This window comes from Pelodiscus sinensis, chromosome 19 (assembly GCF_049634645.1).
Source record: "Pelodiscus sinensis isolate JC-2024 chromosome 19, ASM4963464v1, whole genome shotgun sequence".
NCBI classification, from domain to species: Eukaryota; Metazoa; Chordata; order Testudines; family Trionychidae; genus Pelodiscus; species Pelodiscus sinensis.
The window spans coordinates 10,534,033-10,559,716 of NC_134729.1; the positions used below are offsets into that span (position 1 = coordinate 10,534,033).

Consider the following 25,684-nt stretch of genomic DNA (forward strand, 5'->3'; position numbering starts at 1 on the left):
CGCGGTCACTAAACGCGCTTTATTGTACAGAGCCCCCAGCACTGCGCCCTGGCACGCTGGGAAATGAGAGCCTGGTGTGAGGCCGGCATCCCCCTTGCTCCAGGGTTCCCTGTGGCCAGTGGGGCTCACTCCTGACCCCTGGGGCTCCCCCCACCTCCTGGACTTCTACAAGTGGCTGGGGAGGGGGGAGTGGGCAGAGGCCCTTCCAGGCACCTTTACATCAATCTCCAGGTCCACACAGGGCTTATTTCCACCTCCCCCCCCCCACACACTTGCCACAGCCTGGGGACGAAGGGCTCAGCTGGGGGCTACCTGGTGCAAGGGGGAAGCTGTGGCCTGGATCCCGGACAGGCTATGAGCACTTGATGGGCTTGTACATAACCCTGTGGAGATGCAGCCACCCCGGGGGGCACAGGGGCTGTTTACACAGGGATCCCTTGCCCGGCCCTGGGATGTGGCTGCCTCTGGGGTGGAGCTTGGCAGCTTTCTCACAGCCACATCCCAACACTGCCCAGGCCAGGCCAGGAAGTGAAGACAAACCCCCTCCCTGGGGATGAGGGAAGCAGAATGAATTCAGCCAAGGCAGCAAGATCCCCCCCACACCCCACCCTGCAGGTGAGCCCTGGTAGACTGGTGCCATCACCTCCTTTCACTGTGCCTCAGTTTCCCCAAATGTTAACCAGGTCTGGCTCAATAACCTGCCTTCCTGGGCCCTGAGCTCCCCCAAAGTCTGTTTGCTCAGGGGGCCTGTGGCAGAACCCGGTGTCCTGATGCCCAAGTGGATGGTGGAACCACTAGTCCCTACTACCTCTCAGGCCAGGCCAGTCTCCCTGCTCTTCCGCTCTCACTCCTGCGTGTCACCACAGCATTGTGCCCTGCCCATGCCCCATTTCCAAGGCACTTCGAGCCAGAGGCAGGGTGGGCTCTGGCAGCAGCATCCTTGCAGATGGAGACGCAGGGTTAAGACACCCATGGCCCTCCGCAGAGTTCAGTTTCCATCTGGCTCAGCTCCTGCCACAGCTGGATGGGGGGCACCCACTGGGGGGGTGCAGCTCCATCATCCGACCTGGTCACATCCACCTGGCTCAGCTCCTGCCACATGGCTCCATCGTCCGACCAGGTCACGTCCGACAAACTCTCTGCGCACGCCTGGAAGGCCCTGCAGGTGCCGAGAGCAGGTGGGGCTGGGCGCCGCCAGCCCTTCTGGTCCGTCCGGGCCCCTAGAAGCGGGCGACCATGCTGCGCTCGGAGCTCTGGAAGGAGCTGATCTCCCAGCGCTCGAAGCGGCTGCCCTTGCCCGGGGGCTGGCGGCGCAACGCCACACAGAGCTTGCGCAGCACCGCGCGGCGCAGCAGGATGTAGACCCAGGGGTCCAGGATCTGGTTCCAGGAGGCCAGGCGCACGCCCAGGAACAAGAGGCGCTGGTAGTGCAGCGAGCCGGCCTTGTCGCCCACTGCCAGCAGCACGAAGATCTGCAGGGGGGAGGGATGTGGCCGTAAGGGGGGGGCCCAATTGCCAGGGGACTTGGGGGGCTGGGACCGCAGCCCCTCACCCCTTCGCTGGCTCTAAATCCCTGAGACTGACCCACTATTTACCCAGCCCCCTCCCCCTGCCAGCCTGAGCCCCCCGACAGCCCCTGTCCCTCCCAATCTGGTCCACCTGAGCTCCCCACCCCCAACCAGCCATGACTGTGCAGTTACCAGTCTGCAGCCACACGAGGGCGCTGCTGCACCAGCCTCGCCCCCGCCCCCAGCAGCCGTCCAGCTGCACGTGCCCAGCCCCTGCCTCCAACCTGCACCGGGGTCGGGGCTGGGGTGCAAGGGGCGATCCCTGGCCGGGGTGGGGCGAGGGATGGGCTGCAGGAGGAAATCCGCCCCCCGGGGGGGGGGATATCAGGGCGGTGTGAATGGAGGCTCCTGGATCATGTGGGTACCCACCACCATCCAGCCCCACCGCCCGTGCCAGCCCCCATGGGGGAGGGGCTGCACCCTGTCCTAGCTGGAACCCCATCCCTCTAAGGACCCCCCAAACCCTGCACCCCACTGTATGGGGAACACCACTTCACCCTGTCCTTTCAGAGAACCCTCCCCCCTGAACACCCAGGGACCCCCCCAACTTCTGAACCCACAGTGGAGAACCTGTCCCCAAGCCCATCCACAGTCCCCCAGCAACTCCCCTCACCCTGTCCCCCCAGGGGATCTCCCTAAACTCTGCACCCATGGGGAACCCCCCCTGCACTTTGTCCCTCCAGGAATCCGCCATCCTGACCCCTCAAGAACCCACCCAAACTGTGCACCCAAGGGGAGCACACCCCACACTTCACCCTAGCTCTGCAGATAAACCCCCACACTCTACTACCCCCCAACACCCAAACTGCACCCATAGGGAACCCCCCCACACACACACACTGCACCCATAGGGAACCCCCCCCACACACACACACTGCACCCATAGGGAACCCCCCCACACACACACACACACACTGCACCCTGTACCTGCAGGTAAATCATAGAGCAGGGGTGGGCAATAATTTTTGCAGGGGGCCACGTCACGAATTTTGGAAGTGGTCGTGGGCTGACCCTGAAGGGGAGGTTCCCTCTAGGTGTGGTTTGCCCCTGGGGGGGGAGACTTTGTGCACTCCCCACCCCACCTCACCTCCAGGTCCTGATTGGCTTGGGGGCGGGGGAATGCACAAAGTCTTCCCCCCACCCCCACCCTGCCAGGGGTGCACGGTGCCTAGAGAGAACCGCCAGCCCTCTGGTGCTGAGCGCCCTTGGTGGGGGGAGAAGACTTTGCGCACTCCCCAGCTCTGGGGTCTTGATTGGCCTGGGGGCAGGGAGCAGCTGGGCGGCCAGGAGCCAGATCCAATGGCTTAACGGGATACATCTGGCCTGTGGACCACCCCAACCAACCCCAACTAAACCAGACCAGCCAGGGCTTTGTCAAGCGGAGACTAGGGACGGCGATTCCACCCCCTCCCTAGGGAACCCATTCTGGTGCTTCCCCACCCTCCTAGGCTATGTCTAGACTGGCATGATTTTCCAGAAATGCTTTTAACGGAAAAGTTTACCGCTGAAAGCATTTTCGGAACAGAGCGTCTAGATTGGCACGGACGCTTTTCTGCAAAAGCACTTTTTGTGGAAAAGCGTCCATGGCCAATCTAGACGCGCTTTTGCGCAAAAAAGCCCCGACCGTCATTTTCGCCATCGGGGCTTTTTTGCACAAAACAAATCTGAGCTGTCTACACTGGCCCTTTTGCACAAAAGTTTTGCGCAAAAGGGACTTTTGCCCGAATGGGAGCAGCATAGTATTTCCACAAGAAGCACTGAATTCTCACAGTAGGAAGTCAGTGCTTTTGCGGAAATTCAAGCGGCCAGTGTAGACAGCTGGCAAGTTTTTCCAGAAAAGCAGCTGATTTTCCGGAAAAACTGGCCAGTCTAGACACAGCCCTAGGGAAAGTTTTCCCTAACATCCAACTCCCAACACCCTGCCCTCCAGGGGGCATGCAAACTGCACCCATGGGGAACCCCCCACTGCACCCTGTCCCCACAGAGACCCCCCCTGCCCCTCCCTCCTTGGGGAACCTTGACCCCCAGGGAAAGCCCTCCCACTCTGCACCTGTCGGGACTCCCCCACACACCTTGATCCTCCCACCCTCACACCCTTGGGACGACTCTCCCGCTGCATCTTGTGGCCCTGGGGAGGCCCCCACCCCCTTGCTCACCAGGATGGGGCTCCAGCAGATGCAGGAGACGACCATGATGCCCACCAGCTGCACCACCATCTCGATGTCGTGGGGCTTGGCGCGCCGCTGCCCGCACTTGCGCTGGGCCCGCAGCCGCGCCCGCACCAGGCAGAGCCCACTCAGGGTGTTGCAGACCAAGGCGGCCAGCAGGGAGGCCAGGCCCAGCAGAGAGAAGAGCAGGGCGAAGGTCACCTCGGGCCAGCCCTCCGCCGGCTGCACCTTGATGAAGCACCAGGTGCCGGGGTGCTGGATGGTGTAGCTCCCGAAGCTGAAGATGGGCAGCAGGGCGATGGCCAGGGCGGAGGCCCAGAGCCCCAGCAGGGTGAGTTTGGTCCGGACGGAGGTGACCAGCGAGGCGTGGAGCAAGGGGCGTGTCACCCCCACGCAGCGCTCCACGGCCATGACGCAGCCCAGGAAGAGCGGGCACAGGCCGAAGAACACCATGCAGGCTCCGAAGAACTGGCAGATGGCGCCGGTGCCGTCCATGGCGTCCCAGTTCAGCTGGGTGGCGTAGAGCCGCAGCACGAAGGCGCCCGGGATGACGTGCCCGGCGAAGTCCGTGATGACCAGGCTGCTGGCGAAGAGCAGGAAGGTGGCCTTGGAGCGGCGCCGGAAGCGGGCGTAGGACTGCGCCAGGATGGCCAGGGCCACCACGTTGGAGACGGCGCCCAGCGTCATGGAGAAGATGGGCACGGCCGGCGAGGGCGTGCGCGGCTCCAGTGGCTCCGCCTGCCCCCTCGAGGAGTTGCCCAGGAGCAAGCTGCCGACGGGCACCGGGAGGGGCGCCCCAGGGCTGGCGGGCCCCCCCAGCAGGGAGGAGTTGGGCGGGTGGCAGGTGAACATCTCAGCAGTGTCTGCAGCTGGCACCAGCCACGGGCATCTGCGGGGGGGGGGGAGAGGTTGGTATCAGGGGGGAGCCACTGACACTGCCCTGGCATTGCCCCCGGGGAGTGGGGGGTGAGCAACACAGCGTCCCAGCGCCCCCACCATCGAGGCGCCCTCTGCTGCCCCCCCCCTCCCGGTCTGCTGGGGGATATGGCAATCAGGGCTCGTTTGCAGTGGGGGGGGGGGGGGTGACTCGATAATCAGCACATTTAAACCCAGGGCTGGTGAGGGAGTCAGGGCGACAGTCCCCCTCCCCGCTGCCACCCTCCCTCCCCCCCTCCCCTGCGCCCAGGCACGACCCCCCGGGCTGGACCGGGGGTGACTCCTGGCGGAGCAGAGAGGCGAACCCAGGAGTCCTGACGCAGAAGCCCCCTCCCCGCTGCCCGTCCTAGCTGGGGAACGGACCCAGAGTCCCGGCACCCGCCCGCGCCAAGAGCAGATTGCAGCGCAGCATCGATTCCCGGTCGGGACCGGGGGCGTCTCACGCACCCTCCCCCCACACTCCGGGGCCAGCAGCCCGCACCCCCAGGGCACTCCCGGCCGCCCCCGCACCCCCTTACCGTGCTCAGGGGCTCCCCCGCGACCCAACCCCAAGCGCCGGGATCGCTCCCGGCGCCCCGTCCCAGCGGCGAACGGGGCAGAGCTGGAGCCAGCGCGGCCGCAGGACCGAAGCCCCGTCGGGGGCCGCTGGACTCGGGACCCGCTCAGAGACCCCCAGCCCCGAGCCTCGGCAGCCGCTTTTCCTGCTGGGGCGAGACCCAGCTCCGAGGTCCAGCCGCTCCTCGCTGCGCTGCGCCCTGGCTCCGCGGCCGGCCGTGCGCAGGGAAAGCAGCGATGCGCTCCGGAGCGCCCCTTGCGCCCGGCCCCCTCCCGCTGCGCGGGGCTCCCGCCGGGCCGCCGCCAGGGGGCGCCCCAGTGCCCAGCAGGGACGCGGCGACCCCTGCTGGACGGGTGCCCGCAGAGTGTCCTCGGGGTGCCTGGAGTCAGCTGGGATGCCCGAACCCACTGTTAATGGGGGGTGTCCCCTGCTCCTGCCTATGGGATGTGTCCCCAGTGCCACCCTGCCCAGGGCATGTCCCCAGTGCCACCCTGCCCCATGCCACTCTGCATGCTACCCCTGCGGCCTGCAGACTCCAGCATGGGGAGGAGCCCATTGGGCTCCCTGGCCATAGACTCAGTCCTGCCCGGCGTGGTGGGTGCACCGAATGCAGAGCTGGGAAAGAACTCCCACAGGGTCACAGGCAGAAGCCAGGTGTCCTGAACCCCAGTGCTCTATCCCCTAGGCAACTCTGCCCTTCAATCTGGGCTGGCTGGAGCCTCTAGCCTCACCCATCTGCTGGGGGTCGGAGCTGCCTCCAGCGACCCAGGAAGAAGGCCTTACTCCCGGTAGGATGCTGCAGCCATTAGATTCCAAGGACAGTGCCTGGGGCCAGGAGGGTGTCCCTGCAGCCCCTGCTGGCCCACGCCCCGTGGGAAGCTGTGTCATCAGTATTACAAAACACTGCACGGAGGCCGTGCCCTTGGGAAAGTCACCCAACTGTTTGCCCCTCCCCTCCGCCGCTGAGCTAAGTCCTGAGTGCCAACCCCCTGCTCTAGCCACTATCTCCCACCCCAGGGTTGGGGATGGAACCCAACTCCCCCCAAAAAGCCCCAATTCTGAGCCCTTTCAGCTGAATGTCCCAGTCCCTGCTGGTCTGTTTACCCCCAGCCCAGTGAGATCTTCCCTGTTCCAGCCCTGATGGGTCCCTGGATGCTGATGAGCTGGGAGAACTGGGCCTGACACGGTCCCAAGCTGAACTGGGGCTGTCACCACAGCCCCATGGATCCTAGCACCCGCCAGGCGCTGGCCCTGTGTGTCCTGCACTGCCTGCCGTGCCACCGCACTGCCTGGGGAACATCTCCCCAACAGGGTGTCCGTGAATAGGCCTAGCCCAGCCCCACAGCTCCTACATCTCGGGCCCCAGAGGCAGCCCCACTGACTTCCCCCCATGTCTGGTCCTGGCCCAGCCCCACTGCTCTGGCACAGTCTGGGCCCAGGCACACGTCAGGAGTTCTGGCAGCTCTTGGGCAGGCATAAGAGAGAGAGACGGGGCCTTGGTGACAGACCAAGCAATAGCTGGGGAGAGGGTAATGGCTGGCGATGAGGGTAGATGGGGTTGGCTGGGGATGGGGATGGGGCTGGCTAGGAACAGGGATAGACCAGACTAGCTGGGGAAGAGGCTGGCTAGGGATGGGGCTGGCTGGGGATGAGGACAGGAGAGGCGGGATGAGGCTAGACAGGCCAGGTTGGGGGTGGGGCTAGATGGGGCTGGCTGGGGATGGGGGTAGACGGGGTTGGCGGGGGACAGAGACAAACGGGCTGTCCCCAGTTTACATTTGGTCCAGTAAGAAAATCTGGGCTGTTCTCCCATCATGCATCAGAAGGAAGCAGAGAAGCATTGGGAGCGGGGCGGTGCATTCTGGGATTGGCTTGGGAGTGGTTCTGTCTACACTAGCCAGTGTGCAGGCCCAGATATCCCCTGAAATGCGGTGCTGTGGGACCTAGGCCGAGCTCAGGGGATGCCTGGTAGTCAGATAGGGTGGCTCATTGCGGCTTATCAGCCTGACCCGGCTTCTGCTGACTGGCAACTTCCTGGGCCAAGTGGCCATGGCTTGGTGGAGCCAGGGAGCAGCACCCAGCTGCTGGAGAGCTGGGTACATAACAACTGAGGCCTGGGCCCATCTAGTCCAGTATCCAGCCTCCGACAGGGCCAGCTGTTGTGTGCAGAGCCAGCTGCCCCTCTTACAGGAGACGGAGAGGAGAGGGCTGATTTCATGTTTGCATTAGGAAATTATTTCAAAATAACTAATTTTGGAATAATGACTCCAGAAATAACTGGATGCTCGAATTTAGTCCGAGGCAGGCTCCGCCTTGGAGCCCCAGGAAACACTGGGGAGTCATTACTCTGAATGACGCCGGGGAGTAGCGATTTCGAAATAGCAGCTGTGGCGCGTCCACATGCCCGGGCTTTCGAAATAAGTGGTATTCCTTGTGGGAAGCAGGAGTTATTATTGGAAATAACCAGCCCCTTATTTCACAGTGACGGGCTCAGTTGTGTGGACGCGCTGCGTGTTATTTCGAAATAATGGGGGGTTATTGCGAAATAACTCCCCAGTGTAGAGCAGGGCGTTGTGAGCGCTCCTCACAAGCGGCACTTCTGCCCCACTCCCCACAGCGCCCCCTGCTGGGAGAGACTGGCCCCTGCACAGAGTGTGTGTCAGCCTGAGCCAACCTCGCAGGGGCGGGGGGACGGGGGGCTTGTCCTTGGTGTCAGATGATGGAAAGGAGGCAGGCACCAGGGACAGCTGGGGGAGGGAGATGGGGAAGGCGGTGTTACAGGGGAGCAAGCGAGGACGGGGACTACGGGGGACAGGTCGGGGTGGGGAGGGGGGTCCTGGCCAGCAGGGCAAGTCAGAGACACTGAGCAGGATGGGCCAGGTTCGGGAAAATGGGCAGGGCAGAGGGGAGTGGGTGGTTGGGGGGGATGAACTCGGGACCTAGGGGGAGGTCCTGGTGTCCCCACTTCCTCGCCTGGGCCCATAGCTGCACCCCAGCCCCATAGCCCCTTCCATGCTCGTGCCAACTCGGCCCTCTCCAGCAGGGGATGCTGTGGGGCAGGAGCCTCTTGGACCTGCCCAGCTGTTGCCACATGTGGGGTGAGGCTGGGCCCAGCTCCTCCCCACTGCCCCCCCGAGCTGCAGCTGCAGCATTTCCTGGCAGAGCTGCCACCCTCCCAGCACCCATTAGCGCTAATGGCTCAGTGGCTGCAGGCCACGGTAATGGAGCTGTGGCTGTTGGCTCCCTAGAGCCGCATCCTGGCAGCCGTGATCTCATGCCGGGCCGGGTGAGCATCTGTCCTGGGCTCCACCTGCTCCGGCACCCAGGTCCTTTCACACATGCCCCACTGCAATGAACAGGTCACACAGCCTGCCTCCCCTGGGGGTCACGCTGGGTGGGCACATGGGCTGAAGCTGGGGGGTGTGTGTGCATGGGACAGACGGGGAGGGCACAGGTGCATGGGCCAGGGCAGGATGGGGGAGCACATGGGCCAGGGCACAGTTGGGGAGGCAGGTGCCTGGCATGGGGGGGAGGGCACATGCGCCAGGGGGCAGCGGGGGGAAGGGGCACAGGGCTTACCTGGCCTGGCACCGGGATGCGCCGCTCACAACTCCAGGCTGTGATCTGGCGAGTGCTGAAGCAGATTTGCCTGGGGCTGGGGCTGCAGGGAGGGGCCCGCCAGGCATGTGGCTGTTCCAGGTGGGCCCTGGACTCTCCTGCTTCTCGGCAATGTTTAGGGAAGGCAGAGCGGACCGGCCGAGGACCTGTCCTGTCTGGGGCCCGGCGCCAGCTTCAGCCACCTTGAGTCAGGCTGGCTACAGCGGGGACGGGTCAGAGAGTACAAGAGACCAACTAGGAGTGAGGGGCACCGGCAGGCTGGGGGGCAGGGCTGGGCTCGCACGGAGCTGACCCTCGGCACTAAGGGGCACCGGCAGGCTGGGGGGCAGGGCTGGGCTCGCACGGAGCTGCCCCTCGGCACTAAGGGGCACCGGCAGGCTGGGGGGCAGGGCTGGGCTCGCACGGAGCTGCCCGTCGGCACTAAGGGGCACCGGCAGGCTGGGGGGCAGGGCTCTGTACATCGGCACTGAGGGGCACCAGCAGGCTGGGGGGAGGGGGCATTCTCTCTGGCCGTCCGGCCCATCCCTGCGCTGCGCTGGGGGCTGGAATGTGCGAATGATTCACCCTGTCAGCAAGACACAAGTTGCTTTTGATTTTGTGCCCAGGTTGGAGGGAGTGTGGGGAGGGTTGCAGAGGGGGCTTTGGGGGAGGTTGTAGGAGGCTGTGGAGAACAGGGTTGAAGGGGGCTGTGGGGGAGAAGGTTGAAGGGGGTTGGAGGGGGTTGTGCCCCTTGCAGGGGTCTGTGGGGGTTTCTGGGGAGCTGTTCGGGGGAAGTTACAGGAAGCTGTGGGGGAGAGTGAGTGGCTGGGGGGGAGGTGGGTTGTGGGGAGTTGTGGCTGGTGGCAAAGTGTGGGCACGTGCCATGGACTGAGGCCAGGGCCGGGTCTGTGGTTCAGACGTCTCCCAGGGGAAGGCCCTGGCCTCCTCACTCTGCTGAATAATCCCCAGACAGCAAGGCAGGCGTGGGACACGCCCCCAGCGATGCAGCCAGCTCTGGGCTGGGGCGGCTCCCCGGCAGCGCAGTAGAACAGGACAGGGAAGGAAAATCCCAGATCCAGCCGTGCTGCGGGGTCGGGCTGAGCAGGGATTCGGGAGGCCTGAAGAGAATTAACTGAGGTGACACCTGGTCCCAGGGCAACCTGCCTGACACACGCAGAGCTGACCCCTCCCGCACTGAGCCTCACCCCATTCCTTTCAGCACCTCCCCCACCCTCGTACCCTGCTGTAGTCCAGCTTTTCCCTGGTTGTCTCCATCCTCGCCCAGCCCCAAAGCCCAGTTGGAGGCTGCGTGGGACTCACGGGGCTCTGGGGCTATTTACATTATTAATAACGAAGTGGTTCTAGTACAAACAATGGAAACTGGGAGCAGGTTGCCAGCAAGGACAGCATGGGGCTGACCTCCTCCCCGCCCCCGCCCCGCACAGCCCAGCCTTCCTGATCCCCCTCCCCTCCCCTTGACCCTCCAGCCACTGCCAGTCACTTGCAGACTTCTCAGGGGTCCGTACCCTGGGAAGCAGGTGACAGGATCCTCCCCCTTCCTGCAGCACAGCGCCCCCTAGTGAGCCATCTGATCCCTGCAGCCCAGCCCCCCTGCTGGGCCCCCTCCCTGCTCCCTGCCAAACAGCGCCCCCTAGGGTTGTACTGATGCTCTGGGGCCCAGCACTGCCTGGGAGGGGCGAGCGCTCCCTGCTGAGCCCCTGCCCTGTTCCCTGCCCCACAGCGCCCCCTGTGGAGCCCCCTCCCTGCTCCCTGCCACACGGCGCCCCCTAGGGTTGTACTGATGCACTGGGGCCCAGCACTGCCTGGGAGGGGCGAGCGCCCCATGCTGAGCCCCTGCCCTGTTCCCTGCCCCACAGCGCCCCCTGTGGAGCCCCCTCCCTGCTCCCTGCCACACGGCGCCCCCTAGGGTTGTACTGATGCTTTGGGGCCCAGCACTGCCTGGGAGGGGCGAGCGCCCCCTGCTGAGCCCCTGCCCTGTTCCCTGCCCCACAGCGCCCCCTGCGGGGCCCCCTCCCTGCTCCCTGCCACACGGCGCCCCCTAGGGTTGTACTGATGCTCTGGGGCCCAGCACTGCCTGGGAGGGGCGAGTGCCCCCTGCTGAGCCCCTGCCCTGTTCCCTGCCCCACAGCGCCCCCTGTGGAGCCCCCTCCCTGCTCCCTGCCACACGGTGCCCCCTAGGGTTGTACTGATGCACTGGGGCCCAGCACTGCCTGGGAGGGGCGAGCGCCCCCTGCTGACCCCCTGCCCTGTTCCCTGCCCCACAGCGCCCCCTGTGGAGCCCCCTCCCTGCTCCCTGCCACACGGCGCCCCCTAGGGTTGTACTGATGCCCTGGGGCCAAGCACTGACTGCGAGGGGCGAGCGCCCCCTGCTGAGCCCCTGCCCTGCTGCTCTTGGAGGGTTGTTTGTGGCTCAGCGCCAACACTCAGCAAGGGGTGAGTCCCTCCCCCCCCTCGAATTGACTTGGCTCCTGGCATCAGACAGGAGGATCAAACACGGCTTGTGTGGCGGGTGGGGGAGGGAGCGGGGCGAAGGGGGGTCTTGGCTAGAGGCCCAGATGGAACATTTCAGAACACAAATCTCTCTGGGCGTAGGTGGGAGGGGGAAAGGTTTCCACAGGGAAAGGGGATCTGGGGGGCGTTGGGGGGCAGATGCTGGCAACATAGTTCTGAAGCACTAGACAATGCAACAGACGTTACATGAGGCTCACTCACACGCTGCTGGGATGCAGCCATCTCTGGGGCTGTTTATACTGAGAGCCTTTGCCCAGTGCCTGGGCATCAGGACACCTGGGTTGGTGATGCTGTGGGGCAGGTCCTGCTCCCTCTTGGTGCCTCAGTTTCCCACCCTCCGTAAGGGGGAGGAGGGTAATAGCTCTGCATCCCATGTGACATGAGGGCCCTGTAGGAGCCAGCACTGCCCCACACGTGTCCAGGGCAGGTCTGAGGGCAGCAGACTGAAGGGCAGGGGACCTGAAAGCCCTGATAAGGGGTGGCCTGGTTAGGGGAAGGGGTGGGAGGTGCTGGGGGACACCGTGGAAGGGGCAGGCTCTATTGACGATCTCCTCCCCACACCCTGCTCTGTGGGGATGCCAGTGGAGAGCGGGTAGCAGGCAGACGATTCCAGACCGACCTTTTACTCATCCACCTCCCCGCCCCATGAGGAGGGGGCTGGGCAGCCTTCCTGCTCCCCCCCCCCCGGAAATGTGGCCCCTGTGGAGCAATTTCCTTTGAGGCCTCCAGGCTCGATGCATTGCAAAAGGGTGCCGGGGCGGGGGAGGGGGGTTGTGTAAGGACCAGCTCTCCCCTTCCCCCACCCGGGCCCCAGGGAGAGATGCTGAGGAAATCCAAGTGCTGCAACCTGCTCCGAGATGGGGGAGCTGGGAGGAGCTGGGGGCAGAAAGCAGAGACCCCCCCCCCACCTAATCCCTGCTGGGCCAGAAAAGAACCAGCCAGCCCCTTAAGGGCTAGACCTCAGAGCTGACCCTCTTGGCCCCAGCAACCAGAACATCCTTGTGTGTGTGTGTGAGGGGGGGGGGTGATTAGCACCAACAGCCCCCTCCCCACAGCAGCGTTTCATGTCCAGAGCCTCACACTCGAGCTAAATGCACTTTCAGCAGCAGTCCCATGGGCGAATTGCCTGCGAGTGGCAGGGCAAACGTTAAAACGCACCAGCACAGAGGCTCCAGTTGACTGTGCCCCCCCCTGCAAACAGTGAGAGGGTTAAAACCCAGCCGCTCCCCCGCCAGGCTAAATATCAGCAGGAAAGCTGGGTTCGAGGCCACAGGCCTTCTTTACAAATCCCAAGTCAAATTCCACTGTGGGGCAAGTGTCTCCGTATAATTGGGGAGGGGGAGGGGGGCAGTTTGAAGAGCAATGAGCAAAGGCCGCAAACACAAACAGTAAAATGGTTTTGGGTGCATCAGAAGCAGGAAGCCAAACAACCGGGGGCCCCTGGATGGCTGCGGGGCTAAAGGGCCCCTCCAGGAAGACAAGGCGGTTGCAGAAAAGCTCCGTGAATTCTTTGCATTCAGGGTCACTGCAAAGGATGGGGAGGGGTGGGGGTGGGGGGGCGATTCCCACCTCTCAGCCATTGTTCTCGGGGACAAACCCGAGGAAGAGGTGTCACTAAAGAAGCCGTGGGAACAAACTGATCAGTGGAACAGCAGCGCGTCACCAGGGCCAGATGAGCGTCTCCCCGGGCCCAGAACGAGCTAGGCTATGACATTGCAGAACTAACAACGGTGGCTCGTACCCTGCCCATTAAATCAGCGTCGGGATCTGGTGACCGGAGGAGGCTGATTCTTAAAAACGGCTCCCAAGGTGATCCCAGCTGTTACAGGCCAGTACGTCTAACGCAGGGGTGGGCAAAAGGGCCTCCGTGGGCTGGATCTGGCCCACCAGGCGGGTGGATCTGGCCCGCGGAGGCCCTGCTGCTCCTCCATCCCCAAGCCAATTAGGGCCGGGGGGGGGGGGGGACGAGCACGTGAACCCTCCTCCGCTCTCCCCCCAGCCCTGCGAGCAGTGCGCGGTGCTTCAAAGTGCCGCATGCTCCTGGCAGGGTGGGAGGAGGCTTCACGTGTCCCCCTTCCCCCAGGCTCTAATTCGCCTAGGGGTAGGAGCGCGAGGGAAGTCTCCTCCCACGCCAGGGGCATGGGCACTTGGGAGAATGTGAAGTGGGGGCAAAGGCCCTCCCTCACCCCCAGACCAATCATTGCCTGGCAGTGGGGAACCTGAAAATATATTGGCCACGCCCCTCCCACTCAATGCCCCGCCCCTTCCTGTGCGGCCCATAGTCACTTAAAAAATTTCCAAAGTGGCCGCCGGCAAAAAATGATTGCCCACCCCCAGTTTAACTTCTGCACCAAGTAAATTGGTTGAGACAACAGAAAAGAACAGAATTAGCAGACGCAGAAACACAATACCGTGGGAAGAGTCGTCACGGCTTTTGTAACGGGAACTCACATTCCACCGATCTATTTCAATTTTAGTGGGGCTCAACAAGCTTGTGGCCAAGGGGGATCTGATGGGTGTCATGGACTTGGGTTTTCAGAACGCTTTTGACAAGGTTCCTCGCAAAAGGCACTTACTCAGAGGGAGCTGTCATGGGATGAGTAGGCAGGTCCTTTCATGGACCAGGAAAAGGTTAAAAGACCAGGAAACAAAGGGTAGGAATAAATGGTCAGTTTTCAGCCAGGAGAGAGACACCCAGCAGGGCCCCCCCGGGATCCATACCATTCCACATATTCATAACTGATCTGGAAAGGGGAAGGAATGGTGAGGTGGTGGCTGGCAGAGGACACACGATTACACAAGCGCGCTACAGCCAAGGCAGACTGCGAAGTGATACAAGGGGATCTTGCCCAACCGGGCGGCTGAGCAACACAATGGCGGAGGAAAGCCTGTGCTGGGAAGTGCAACGCAGCGCACGTTGGCGCACGACCTTTCCACCCTACGCACGAGACACGGGGGGTCTTGATTCACTGTTCCCGCCCGAGCACGCGCTCTTGGCGTCGCTGTGGGGAGCTCTCGGACAAGAGCCGCGCCGCGCGCAGCAGCAGTCAGAAAAGCAAAGAGAACACGAGGGGCCCTTAGGAAAGCGAGAGAGAATAAGGCCGGAGATAGCCGCATAATGCACCGGCCAGTCTGGATGGGCATTTCTCCAGCGCGCCGTCGCTTGTCCTCTGAGGCGTTTGAATCCCACCCGAGCAGGTGCCAGCCTGGGACATTTCCCCATCGCTCACTAAATTCAGGGTTTAATTATCTCCCTTGATGGCTGTCAAGCCCCCCTCCCTCCTGTGCCATAGCAGTGAGGTGGGGGTCCCAGAGAGCCTTAGCATGGCCAGGGCAGGCACCGGAGAGACAGTGAGAGAGGATGGGGGTGGAGGCACGCAGGGCTGGTAATGGGGGGGATGGAGGGATGTGTCTGGGGGTGAGGGGGTTGGAGGGGTGGGGGTGGGAGGTGGCTGGATGTGGGGGGGATGGAGGGATGGGGATGGATGGGGTGGGGGTGGGAGGACGGAGGTGGGTGTGTGAGGTGGATGGAGGGGTGTGGCTGGATGTAGGGGTGGATATAGGGGTGGGTGTGGGGTGGATGTAGGAATGTGGCTGGGTGTGGGAGGTGGATGGAGGGATGGGAGTGGATGTAGGAATGTGGCTGGGTGTGGGGGTGGATGGAGGGATGGGAGTGGATGTAGGAATGTGGCTGGGTGTGGGAGTGGATGGAGGGATGGGAGTGGATGGAGGGATGTGGCTGGGTGTGTGGGGGTGGATGGAGGGATGTGGCTGGGTGTGTGGGGGAGGAATAGAGGGATGTGGCTGGGTGTGGGGGGGATGGAGGGATGTGGCTGGATGTGTGGGGGAGGAATAGAGGGATGTGGCTGGGTGTGTGTGGGGATGGAGGGATGTGGCTGGATGTGTGGGGGAGGAATAGAGGGATGTGGCTGGGTATGTGGGGGGATGGAGGGATGTGGCTGGGTGTGTGGGGGAGGAATAGAGGGATGTGGCTGGGTGTGTGGGGGGATGGAGGGATGTGGCTGGGTGTGTGTGGGGGGATGGAGGGATGTGGCTGGGTGTGTGGGGGGATGGAGGGATGTGGCTGGGTGTGTAGGGGGATGGAGGGATGTGGCTGGGTGTGTGGGGGTGCACGTGGGGAACGGAGCGCTGTAGGGTGGGCTGGGTCTGTAACGGGCGTGGGCAGCCCACAGAGAAGTGTCCCTCCAAGCGGCCCCCCAACATGTCAGTGCTGACAAGCAGGTTGGCTGGTCCTTCGTGGTGCAGGACGACGGCGCTGGCCCGGGGTTCGACTCCACCCTAGACCCTTCTCCTGCCCCCAGCAGAAGGGCAGAGAACAGAGCGGGCCGGGCAGCCCCAGCCCCGATATTTGCCAGCAACAGCCATCCTTGAGGGGCCCCATAGCGCTGCCGTTGCCCCTGAGTCCCACCCCCCGCCCCTCGCTGCCCCAGCCTGGGCTCCGGCACCGCACCCGCCTGCAGCCAGGCCTCTCTCTCTGGCATGGGAGCCCTGTAGCTTCGCTCCCTGCGTTGTGTGTTCCAGATGCTGCCAGCACCCGCCCCACACAGCACCCGCCCCACACAGCACCCGCCCCACACAGCACCCGCCCCACACAGCAGGCCTGGGGCACCCGTCCGTGGCTCAGCTCTTTGGGACCCAGCTGTGCCCGTAGGGCCCTTCTGTGAACAGCGAAAGGCGCAGCAGGACCCAAAGCCCGTCCGTGGAAATGCAGCCACTTCAGGGGAGGAGCCTGATAGAACCGTGCAGAAGCCCCTGGCACTGGGACTCCATTGGAGGGGGGGAGGAGCCTCAGGCAGGGGTGACAGCCTGGCCTGATGGTGAGGGGGGCTTGTTAGACAGGGGAGCGGGGGGGGGGGAGCTGCGGCAGGACCGACCACCCGGCTCTGTTTACATAAGGGACTTAGCTGGGATTGGCAGCAGATGGGCGGGATTTGGCTGCTCCCTGCTGGCTACCATGACAAGAGACTTATTCCTAGCCCCACCCTCTGACCCTGTCCCCCGCTTCCCCCCCTCTCCCCCCATGGCCACAGCAGCCTCTGAATAGCCAGGACAGTTACTTTGTCCCAACCAGGAACCCATGTCCCCAGTATTCCGAGGACAGGCTTTGACTGCAGCGATGCCTAGTGGTTAGAGCACAGGGAGGTGGCTGGGCGCCAGGACTCCGGTGTTTTAGCCCCAGCCCTGGGAGGGGAGTGGAGTCTAGTGATTAGCGCAGGGTTTGTTTGGGTCAGGACTCTTGTAATGGACCCACTGTGTCGCCTTGAGCCATGTGTAGGCCTCACGCCCTTTCCCACAGAGATATGGAATCAGAGTAACTAACTGGCATCACTCCATTGGGGCCAGTAGGGCCGGATCCTTGGCTGGTGTAAACGGGTGTCACTCCATTGTAGCTGGATTTCCCCAGCTAACGGAAATGGGAGTCAATCTATTGGAGCCAGTGGGATCGGCTTCCTCTCTGGTGTAAACGGGCGGGGGGGGCATCCCTGGGCGGGGTGGGGGGGGGCATGTTCCTCCTACATTTCACCACCTGAGCGGGACAGGAAGTTCCCCCAGGCCCTTGGGAAACTCCTGCCAGGGCGGGACTTGTCGGGAAGGGGGGGGAGGGGCAAGAAGGGGGCTGGCACCTTCCACTGACACTTCCTGGGAGGCACATTCCTCTCCATGCCCCCCCACTGTCTTTGGCAACAAGCCCCTCGCCCTCCCCCACAGGAGTCCCTACCCCCTCGCCTGCCAGCCCCCTAGCTCCAGGCCCATGGGGCTGATGGGGGGGTGTCCATAGGGCCCATGGGGCTGACGGGGGCCGTGTCCATTGGGCCCATGGGGCTGACGGGGGGGGTGTCCATGGGGCTGACGGGGGCCGTGTCCATGGGGCTGATGGGGGGGTGTCCATGGGGCTGACGGGGGGGGTGTCCATGGGGCCCATGGGGCTGATGGGGGCTGTGTCCATGGGGCTGATGGGGGGGGAAGTCCATGGGGCTGACGGGGGGGGTGTCCATGGGGCTGACGGGGGGGGTGTCCATGGGGCCCATGGGGCTGATGGGGGGGTGTCCATGGGGCTGACGGGGGGGGGGGGTCCATGGGGCCCATGGGGCTGATGGGGGCCGTGTCCATGGGGCTGATGGGGGGGAAGTCCATGGGGCTGACGGGGGGGGTGTCCATGGGGCCCATGGGGCTGACGGGGGCCGTGTCCATGGGGCTGATGGGGGGGTGTCCATGGGGCTGACGGGGGGGGTGTCCATGGGGCCCATGGGACTGACGGGGGCCATGTCCCTGCTGCACCAGGGTGACCCAATGTCCTGAGCCAGGACCCTCGTGGGGTTCCCCTTGGTGAGGGTGCCAGGGCCCCAGCGGTGCTTGGCCGGGCTCCAGGCCCTGGCGTGAGGTTTCCCAGCCAGACCCGCCAGGGCCTCTGGATCGTATCAAGGGAGGGCAGCCGGTGACACACTCCAGGCCCCAGGCTTAGAGGCCCCCAGGTAGCACCTGGGCTGTGGGGAGGGGAAGGGGCCTTCCATGGGGGGAGGGGCAGTGCCCCTCTCCCTTCCGGGCAGCAGTTCCCTCGCGGGGTTTATTGCTGGCGGCGAGATGCCTGGACTGGCTGGCCCCCCGCCAGGGTCCATACCCAGCAGGACCCAGCCGCAGCTGCCAGACGGGAGGGGCTGGGAGCCAGGACTCCTGGGTTCTGTCCCAGCTCTGGAGGGGAGTGGGGTCAAGTGGTTAGAGCGGGTGAGGTGGCTGGGAGCCAGGCCTCTTGAGCTGTATTGCTACCTACTGACTGACACCCCCCCCTCCGCCCGCCCTTTCCCAGCCAGGCAAGGAGCCCAGGCGGCCTGCCTCCCGAAGGGGCGCTGTGCCCCGCAATGGGGAGACAGTGCAGGCTGGGGCGGGACACCGTCTCCCGAGCCGCGTGGCTGATTTCACACTGCTCCCCCCGGCCCGTGTTCAGGAATTCGTGCGGCCGGGGCCGTATCCGGCTGGGATTAGCCTGTCAGGCCAGGCTGTTCTGAGTAACAGGCCGCGTCACCAGCACGGCTCGTGCCTGGGGAGGGGGGTCACCTGCTGGGCCCAGCCCAGGATCTGCCAGGTGGTGCTGGGGGAGCAGGCTGGGCAGAAGTTCCAGGGCAGGGCAGCTGGGGGGTATCTGGGGAGCAGAGGGGGAGGTAGGTGACCAGCATGGGGCCAGTGGGGGTTGGAGGGGAGAGCAACCAGCCAGAGAGAAGGCAAGGCACGTGCAGAGCCTTAGAGGGGCTGTGTGGCCTAGTGACTGGAGGTTGGCCCAGCACCTGGATACTATGGTTCTCTTCCTGCCACTGACCTGCTGTGTGACCTCGGGCAAGTTCCTTTCCCTTTCACTGCATCAGTTTCCCCTCCCAGCCTTTGGCTAGTTAGCTTGTGCGCTCACTGGCTCTCACGCTGTCTGTGCAACACCTGGCACAACAGCCTCATCATCCCTAGAGACGCCCACTCCTGCTTTGCATCGGGCCACATTCTTGGCCTCAACAGTTTCCCACAGCAGGGAGTTCCACAGGTTAATCACACCCTGTGTGAAACAGCTTTTCCTTGGTGCAGCTTCGAATTTGCCACCTATCAGGGTCTCCTTCTGGTAGGTCAGTGACACTGTGGCATCTCAGTCCCCATCCTCCTCAGGACCTTTAAGGGACACAGAGGCATGGGCACATGCCCAGAGATAACCATACACACAAATGCACTCACACACAGGGACATGCATAGACCACCCCCCCCCCCACCCACCCAGACATGCACACAAAGCTGCACACACACAGGATCACAGAGAAGCATAACACACACGCAGCAGCCCCCCCCCCAAAATGGGCCTGTGCGCGCACACACACACACACATGAATGCACCCAAACGTGCACATGGGTGTACACCTATGGGTGAGCATAGATCTGCCCACACTGGCCCTCGCAAACATGCGTGCATGCCCAGAAACCTGCCCACGTAGACACACACATGCATGCAAGTGCGTGCAAGGTTGCAGGGATGTGCCCAAGTGTTACTGCATGTCCACATGTGCATGTTTGGACATGTGTGCAATGCATGCAAGCGTGCAATGCAAACAAGTATGCTTGGACATGCGCGAACACTTGGGCACTCCCCTGCAAACTTGCACGCACACAAGCTCTGCGTACACGTACACACATGCACAGGCTGTTTACGCTTGTGCACCCCCCTCCCAGAGCGAATCCCTGGCAGGACGGGCCCTGCGAGAAGGCTATTTTATGGCTTGTTTTCTCCTGGGCTGGCGCATGTTCTCTGGGGGCGTGTGTCAGCTGAGGCCTCCTCTGAGCAGCTGCCACGTCTCCGGGGAAAGGAGCTGCTGGGTCTCGACTCCACCGGCCCACCAGCTTCTTGGAGCGCTTTCTTGGTGTGCTAAGGAAAAACGCTCTCAGGCCAGGAGACTGACTGTGAGGCGATTTGTGGAGGGAGGGGAGATGCACGAGAGTGACAGAATCGGGGGATTGCATGGGGAGGGGAAGGGCAGGTGAAGGGGTTGGGGGCCAACCCTTGTGAGGGAGAGTCTGCGTTTCACCCCGTCACCTCCCTGGCTCGCCCAGCCCTGCTGACGGTGGGTCAGTGTCGTGCCCCTTCCCAGAGAAGGAAACTGAGGCACAGACCTGCGGGGCAGGAGGGGGAGGAATACTCCCCATGAGCGGGCAGTGGCAGACCAGGCCATGCCCCCAGTGCGGTGCCTGAGAGACTCGGGGTGATGCGACCTGGGCCCCCTCAGAAGCCTGGCCCGGGAGAGCGCCCGGTGGCTGGGAACGTGGCTGCAGCCCCGTGAGAATTCTGGACGCTCCGAGGTTTCTTTCTGCAGCCGGGATGACAACCCCAAACAGTGAAAATTTCCATGCACCAAAAATCCAGCCCGATTTCTGGCGCTTGGTCCTGCTTTCAGTCCGGCCGGGGGGAGGGGGAGGAGGCCAAGTTCCGTCTGGAAGGGAAAGGCCTCTTGAAGCCAGCCCGGTGGGAAAAGGTGGCACAGGCTGTAGGGGAAACTGGATGTTTGGGAAACTTGTTGACTCGGTCGGCGTTTTTCAGTCAAGGTTCCTGGCTGGCTCTCTGGGCTGCCCCGCGCTGGTTGACAGGTGCCGCTCTCGGCTGGGTGAGTCTGGACTAGCCACGTCTCCAGCTCCGTTGCTCGAGGCATTCGGGCTGTAGGCAGCTGACAGCCAGGAAGAGGGACTCCTGCCCCTCTGGATTTCATCAGCCCCAGGGATGTTGGCCAGCTTAACATTGCAGCTCACAGCTGGTCTCTGAACAGCCACACAGCCCCGGAGCCACTGAAGTCACAGCCTGCGCAGGCAAAGGGCAGCAGGGGAAACTGAGGCACAACACAGGACAATGACATGCCAGAAGTTACCCAATGGCAGAGCTGGGGCTAGACCCCCAGGTCAGTCTCCTAGCCACAAGGCCATGCTGAATCTGTCTATCCCCACACAATCAATCTAATCGAATCTATCTATCTGGACGCGTCTGTACAGGGCGACCGAGTGGGCCGGGGAGCAGGGGCGGAGACCCCCCTCTTGCAGCGCCAGTCGTCCCATCCCTGCCCAGGCGCAGCGGGAGTTGCCTGGGGAGCAGACGCTCCCTGCCCGCGCCAAGGAATGAAATGGACTAGAACGGCTCCGTGAGCCGGCCAGCTCCAGGCCGACAGACTCAGAGAACAGCCCCTCCCACCCCGGCCAGGGGGGCAAATGGTCAGTGCCCCAAACAGAGGAGGGGTGGGGGGGCACTGGCCCCTGGATTCCTTCCCCGCACTGACAAGGCCCTCGCTCGGGGCCAGGCCGGATGATCCCCTGCCTGACTCACTGGAGATGGGAGTGTGTGTCGGGGGGGGGGGGGGGGCTACAAGGCAGATGTTTGCAGCCCTGCCAGCAAATAACACAGAGTGGATTCTTCTGCTAGGAAAATATGCTCCACACCAGCCCCGCGAGCCTAATTTGGGTTGTTGTCAGGGAGGCCGCGCTGCTTGGCCAGACACAGCCCCTGTCCCCCTGGCCTCCCCCCTCTGCAGCGGGGCGCAGGCGGGGGCTCGGGCTCTCCTCAGGCCTGATCCTGCGCCGGGGCAAACCGGCACCTTGCATTGACACTTACCGGGGGGCAGAGTCAGGCCTGTGGCTGGCCGGTGAGCTTCAAGGGGGGGCTTGGGGGAGGGGAGGAGGGTGTCTTCAGGTTTGACAGTGGCTGTTCCCCACCGCTGGACAGTCTGTGCGCTACCGCGTCCTGGCTGCTGTGCCTGGCAGGGAATGGATTTCTTCCTGACCTTGCCCAGGTTGGGCTCAGCTCATGCCCTGAAGCATGGAGATGAAAGTCCCACGGTATCCCGCTGTGTCGACCCCCACTGCATGGATTATTATGGGCTGGATTCCAGTGCCAGTGAAGAAGGCAGACCCCACACCTAGGTGACTGGCTCTGGGGGGGGTCTCTGAGACCTGCCTTCCCCAAAATCTCTGGACCCAACCTGCAGCTGGCCTTGGAAGTGCAGACTGAGAGGGAGGCAGTGGGGCCTAGTGGATGCTGCTCTGGCCTGGGTGTCAACCATCTAGATTTTTATTTCCAGTTTGGCTGCTGGGTGAATTTTGCCCCTATCCGTGCCTCAGTTTCCCCACCTGTAAAAAGTAGCTATTGGCACTGCCCTCCTTTGGAAAGCACGTGGGAGCTGCTGTTGGAAAGCTCTGGCTAAGAACTAAGGGTTACTGGGGAATACAGCAGCTGAGCCGTGGGGACTGGTGCCATTTATTACTCTCTCTGGGCTGGATCGGAGGTGGCAGGTCAGAGGGAAATGGAGTGTGGAGACAGAAAGGGTCCGGCAGAGAAACCGTATCTATAGCCGGGCCTGGGGAGGGACCTGCTCAGCTGCTCCTAGCTGAGCTGCCAGTGAATTGGGCCAATACACGTCCTGTAGTGACTGGCCAGCAGGCTGGGAATGCCAGCGGCTCCAGAGAGCCTGGCACAGGGAACCCCAATGTGTCTATGATGGGGAAGTCGCCTATCAATCTAATCCACCCTATGTATTCAGTGCTCCAGCCTGGCACTAGGGGGCGCTGTGCTGCAGGGAACAGGGCTGGGGCTCAGCAGGGGGCGCTCTGCCTTGGCAGTCAGCGCTGGCCTGGGTGCCCCTGGAACCCTAGAGGGTGGAGTGCTCTGAGTTGGCCTGTCCTTTGGTGGCGATAATCACCCTGGTGTCTTCTGCAGCTGAACCCTCCCCCTCCTGTCCTGAACCGCAGTGCAATACTGCGTGGCTGTTAAAAACTGCCATGCTCCACCCCAGCAGTGGCTGCATTGCAGTAATGGGTAGAAGCAACCCTCACGCTGCTGGTGACTGGGAGCCAGTGGAGCCAGCCCCAGATGGAAGCGAGAGCCCCACGGGCTGCGAGCCTGGAGCCATGAGCTTGTTGGTTAACTGGTTAAACGTTAGGTTAGCCCAACTTTTAACAGGTTAACTGATTAACCGGGAGTTCATGTCCTCAGTTATATTAGGCGCTCCGGGATGGGGGTTCACTGAACGAATCCGGCTCTACCCCACTGTGAAAACTGCGCCCAGGGACCCAGGGATTTGGGTTTCCTGGGAGTGGCTGCACCGGGTGAGCTCCGTGGTCCATCTAGTCCTGCCCTGTGGCTGGTAATCTGGAGTGATCTGGCCCACTGGCTGCATCCAGCCAGAGGATTGGAGCAGCCAGGACATGGGGCCATGTCCTGGGCCGTCGTGGCTCACAGTCGCTGCTGGACCTGGCCTCCCAGAACTGACTCAGTCCTTTTCTGACCCCCGTTGTATTTTTGACCAGGCTGCTGGCAGCACGTCCCGCCGGCTGGCTGTGCGGAGGGGGGAGGACGCCCTTGGGTCGGCTTCTCACCAGCTGCCCATTCGTGTCGCTCCACACCCCCTGGGTCCTGTGTTCTGGGAAGGGGCAGTAACACCCCACTCCTCATGTTCACAGCCCTCTCGCAGGACCCCCCCCTCCCTGCTTAGTCGACTGTTTCCTCACCTGAACACTCCCCGGCTATTTCCTGTCGTCTTCTCCCTCTTCGCGAACGGCTCCCTCCCGACGCTGGGGTTGGTTTTCGGGGGGCTGCTGTGCAGAGCGGGTGTTTTCAGAGAGCTCCCTGCCAGGACACGGGGAGTAACCCGCTCTCGGGCGAGGGAACAGCCCGTCTCGCCCTGGGGCTTTGCATGTGCCCGGAGGATTAGGGGTGCCAATTAGGCATGTAGGCGACTAGTCAACTATCCGATAAGCAGAAGCACCTTATCGGCACCGGGGGCGGTGCATGGCTGGGGGCTGCCCCTATGACTCACCGTCTCTGCCAGCTCGTGGGGCCGGGTCCTCAAACCTCAGGCGTGCTCCGATGGTGAGCGGGGCAGATAATCGCACGTACCGTTTGAGCACACGCCAAAGGTGCCAGCCTGTTCTGCCCCGGGGAGCTCACCATTCGCCTAGACATGACGGCTGCGGGTGCGAGAGAGCGGGGAAGGGTGGCAGGGGGGAGGCGTGTGCCGGGGGGGGGGTATGCAGGAGCTGGGGGGAGAAGCAAAGGGGAGGGAGAAGTGGTGGGAGGGTAGGAAGCAGGGGAGAGGGCAGATGAGGGGGGAGAAGCATGGGGCCGGGCCAGAAGGATGGAGAAGGGTCCCTCTCCAGGGCCAGTTGTGTCTGTGCGGCACCAGGCCCTGGAGTGAGCTTTTCTGTTGACGTGAGCACGGGCTTGTTTGGCTTCAGTTCCTTGTGGGAACCTCATGTTCTGCTACCACCGTGGTACAGGACAGGGAAAGCAGCGTTTGCACAGGAGAATTTATGCTGCAAGGCATGTGGGCGGGAGGGGAGACGCTGGATCACACATGCCGTGTGCTGTAAGAACGGCGCTTCCCACTTCGTATCCCACAAGCAAACCCGGCTCGCACGGGCCCCGTGTCCGAGTCTCTCTGGGGCCCGCCACGTCCACAGCTCTGGAGCCCACCCTGCTCCTCCAGCAGCGCCGGCCTGCCCCGAGGACGCTTCAGACGGCTGCCTTGGGCCCTGTGTTGGCAGGGCAGTCGGGGAAGTGCCAGGGGCCTGGCGCGGCAGCAGGGGCCGGATCCGCCCCTGCACTCCCAGCAGTGGTGGGAACCATGGAAGCAAAGAGACTCAGCACAGGGGTGAGCTCTAGGGACCCGTGGTGCCCAGGCACTAGCAATGCTCCTGGCCCTGCTCCGAGCGCCAGCAAAGTTCAGGGCTGGGTGTCTGCCCTCCCCCCTCGGCACTGCCTGCCTTGTGCTGCGACCAATGGGAGATTGCAGGGGGGTGCCTGTGGGCAGTAGCACACAGAGACCCCTCCGGCCCCCCCTCCACTCTCCCTCCCCTCCTGACCCCCAACTCCCCCCACACCCTTCCAGCACCTGAAATCCCTCCCAGAGCCTGCACCCCACCCTCTGCCCCAGCCCAGAGCCTGCACCCCAGGCTCCTTCCTGCCCACAATCCCCCTGCACCTCCTCCTGCACCCAAACTCCCTCCCAGAGCATGACCCCTCCCCCACAAACTCCCTCCCAGAGCAAGACCCCTCCCCCACACAACCTCCCTCCCAGAGCATGATCCCTCCCCCACAAACTCCCTCCCAGAGCAAGACCCCTCCCCCACACAACCTCCCTCCCAGAGCCTCCACCCTCCTCTCCCCAAACTCCTTCCTAGAGCCTTAGGCTGGTGGGGGGCAAGAACGGCCTTTTTTTCAGGAAGAACGTCTCTCCCGCAAGAGGGTTTTTGCACAAAAGCCCCATGCCCAAAATGGCAGCTCATTAAGTATGCAAATGAGGCACGGCAACATTCCTCATTTGCATATTTTCTTGCACAAGAGAGGGCAGCGTAGACGGAGCCAAAATTGCCAGGAGCCAGAAGTAGCCTGTGGGCTGTAGATTGGCCCCCCCCCCCCCCCCCGTCTTACAGGGTCCCTGTGGGAATCTGCCCCGCCCAGACGCTCCGGGAGCCAGGGCTGGAATGTGCCGCTACCCGCGGCCCGAGCGCTGCTGCTTAAGCCGCCGATATCCCTGCGTGTAAACAGCGGGATCAACGCCTGCCTGGGGAGCTGGCACGGCCTGACACGGCAGCTGCGGCAGGCAGGCGGCTGAGACCTGGCGTGAGTCAGGGCCGGGGTGCCGGATCCCACCCCAACTCCATGGCCCAGGCCCACCTGGCTCCAATCCTGGCTCTGCCGTAGACGCCCTGTTGCCCGAGGGAAGATGACTTGTGAATTTCCCGTTTCCCGTTCCCGTGGCTAGGGCTGACTCGTCCTTTGTCCCAGGTCAGGCCCAGCACTCAGG

General features: G+C 63.3%; 1 protein-coding gene across 3 annotated transcripts; it reads right to left on the reverse strand.

Annotated features, from left to right (window-relative positions):
• On the reverse strand, positions 1–25,684 carry PTGER1 (prostaglandin E receptor 1). 3 transcript variants are annotated; one of them, XM_075902245.1, is made up of 3 exons: positions 25,555–25,684; positions 3,725–4,625; positions 1–1,472 (listed from the first exon to the last, which is right to left on the reverse strand). In XM_075902245.1, the coding sequence occupies exons 2-3, from the start codon at positions 4,586–4,588 to the stop codon at positions 1,221–1,223; spliced, it is 1,116 nt and encodes a 371-aa protein (XP_075758360.1). In that variant the 5' UTR covers positions 4,589–4,625; positions 25,555–25,684; the 3' UTR covers positions 1–1,220. The 3 variants fall into 3 exon arrangements, with proteins under 3 accessions (XP_075758360.1, XP_075758359.1, XP_075758358.1); XM_075902244.1 differs by lacking the exon at positions 25,555–25,684 and adding an exon at positions 5,960–6,083; XM_075902243.1 differs by lacking the exon at positions 25,555–25,684 and adding an exon at positions 5,191–5,928.

Excerpts from the sequence above, each read along its gene's own strand:
- PTGER1 (XM_075902245.1), bottom strand. The coding sequence starts at position 4,588 with ATGTTCACCTGCCACCCGCCCAACTCCTCCCTGCTGGGGGGGCCCGCC. Across the intron at positions 1,473-3,724 it reads TCTGCTGGAGCCCCATCCTG|ATCTTCGTGCTGCTGGCAGT; the intron begins GTGAGCAAGGGG and ends TCCCCCCTGCAG.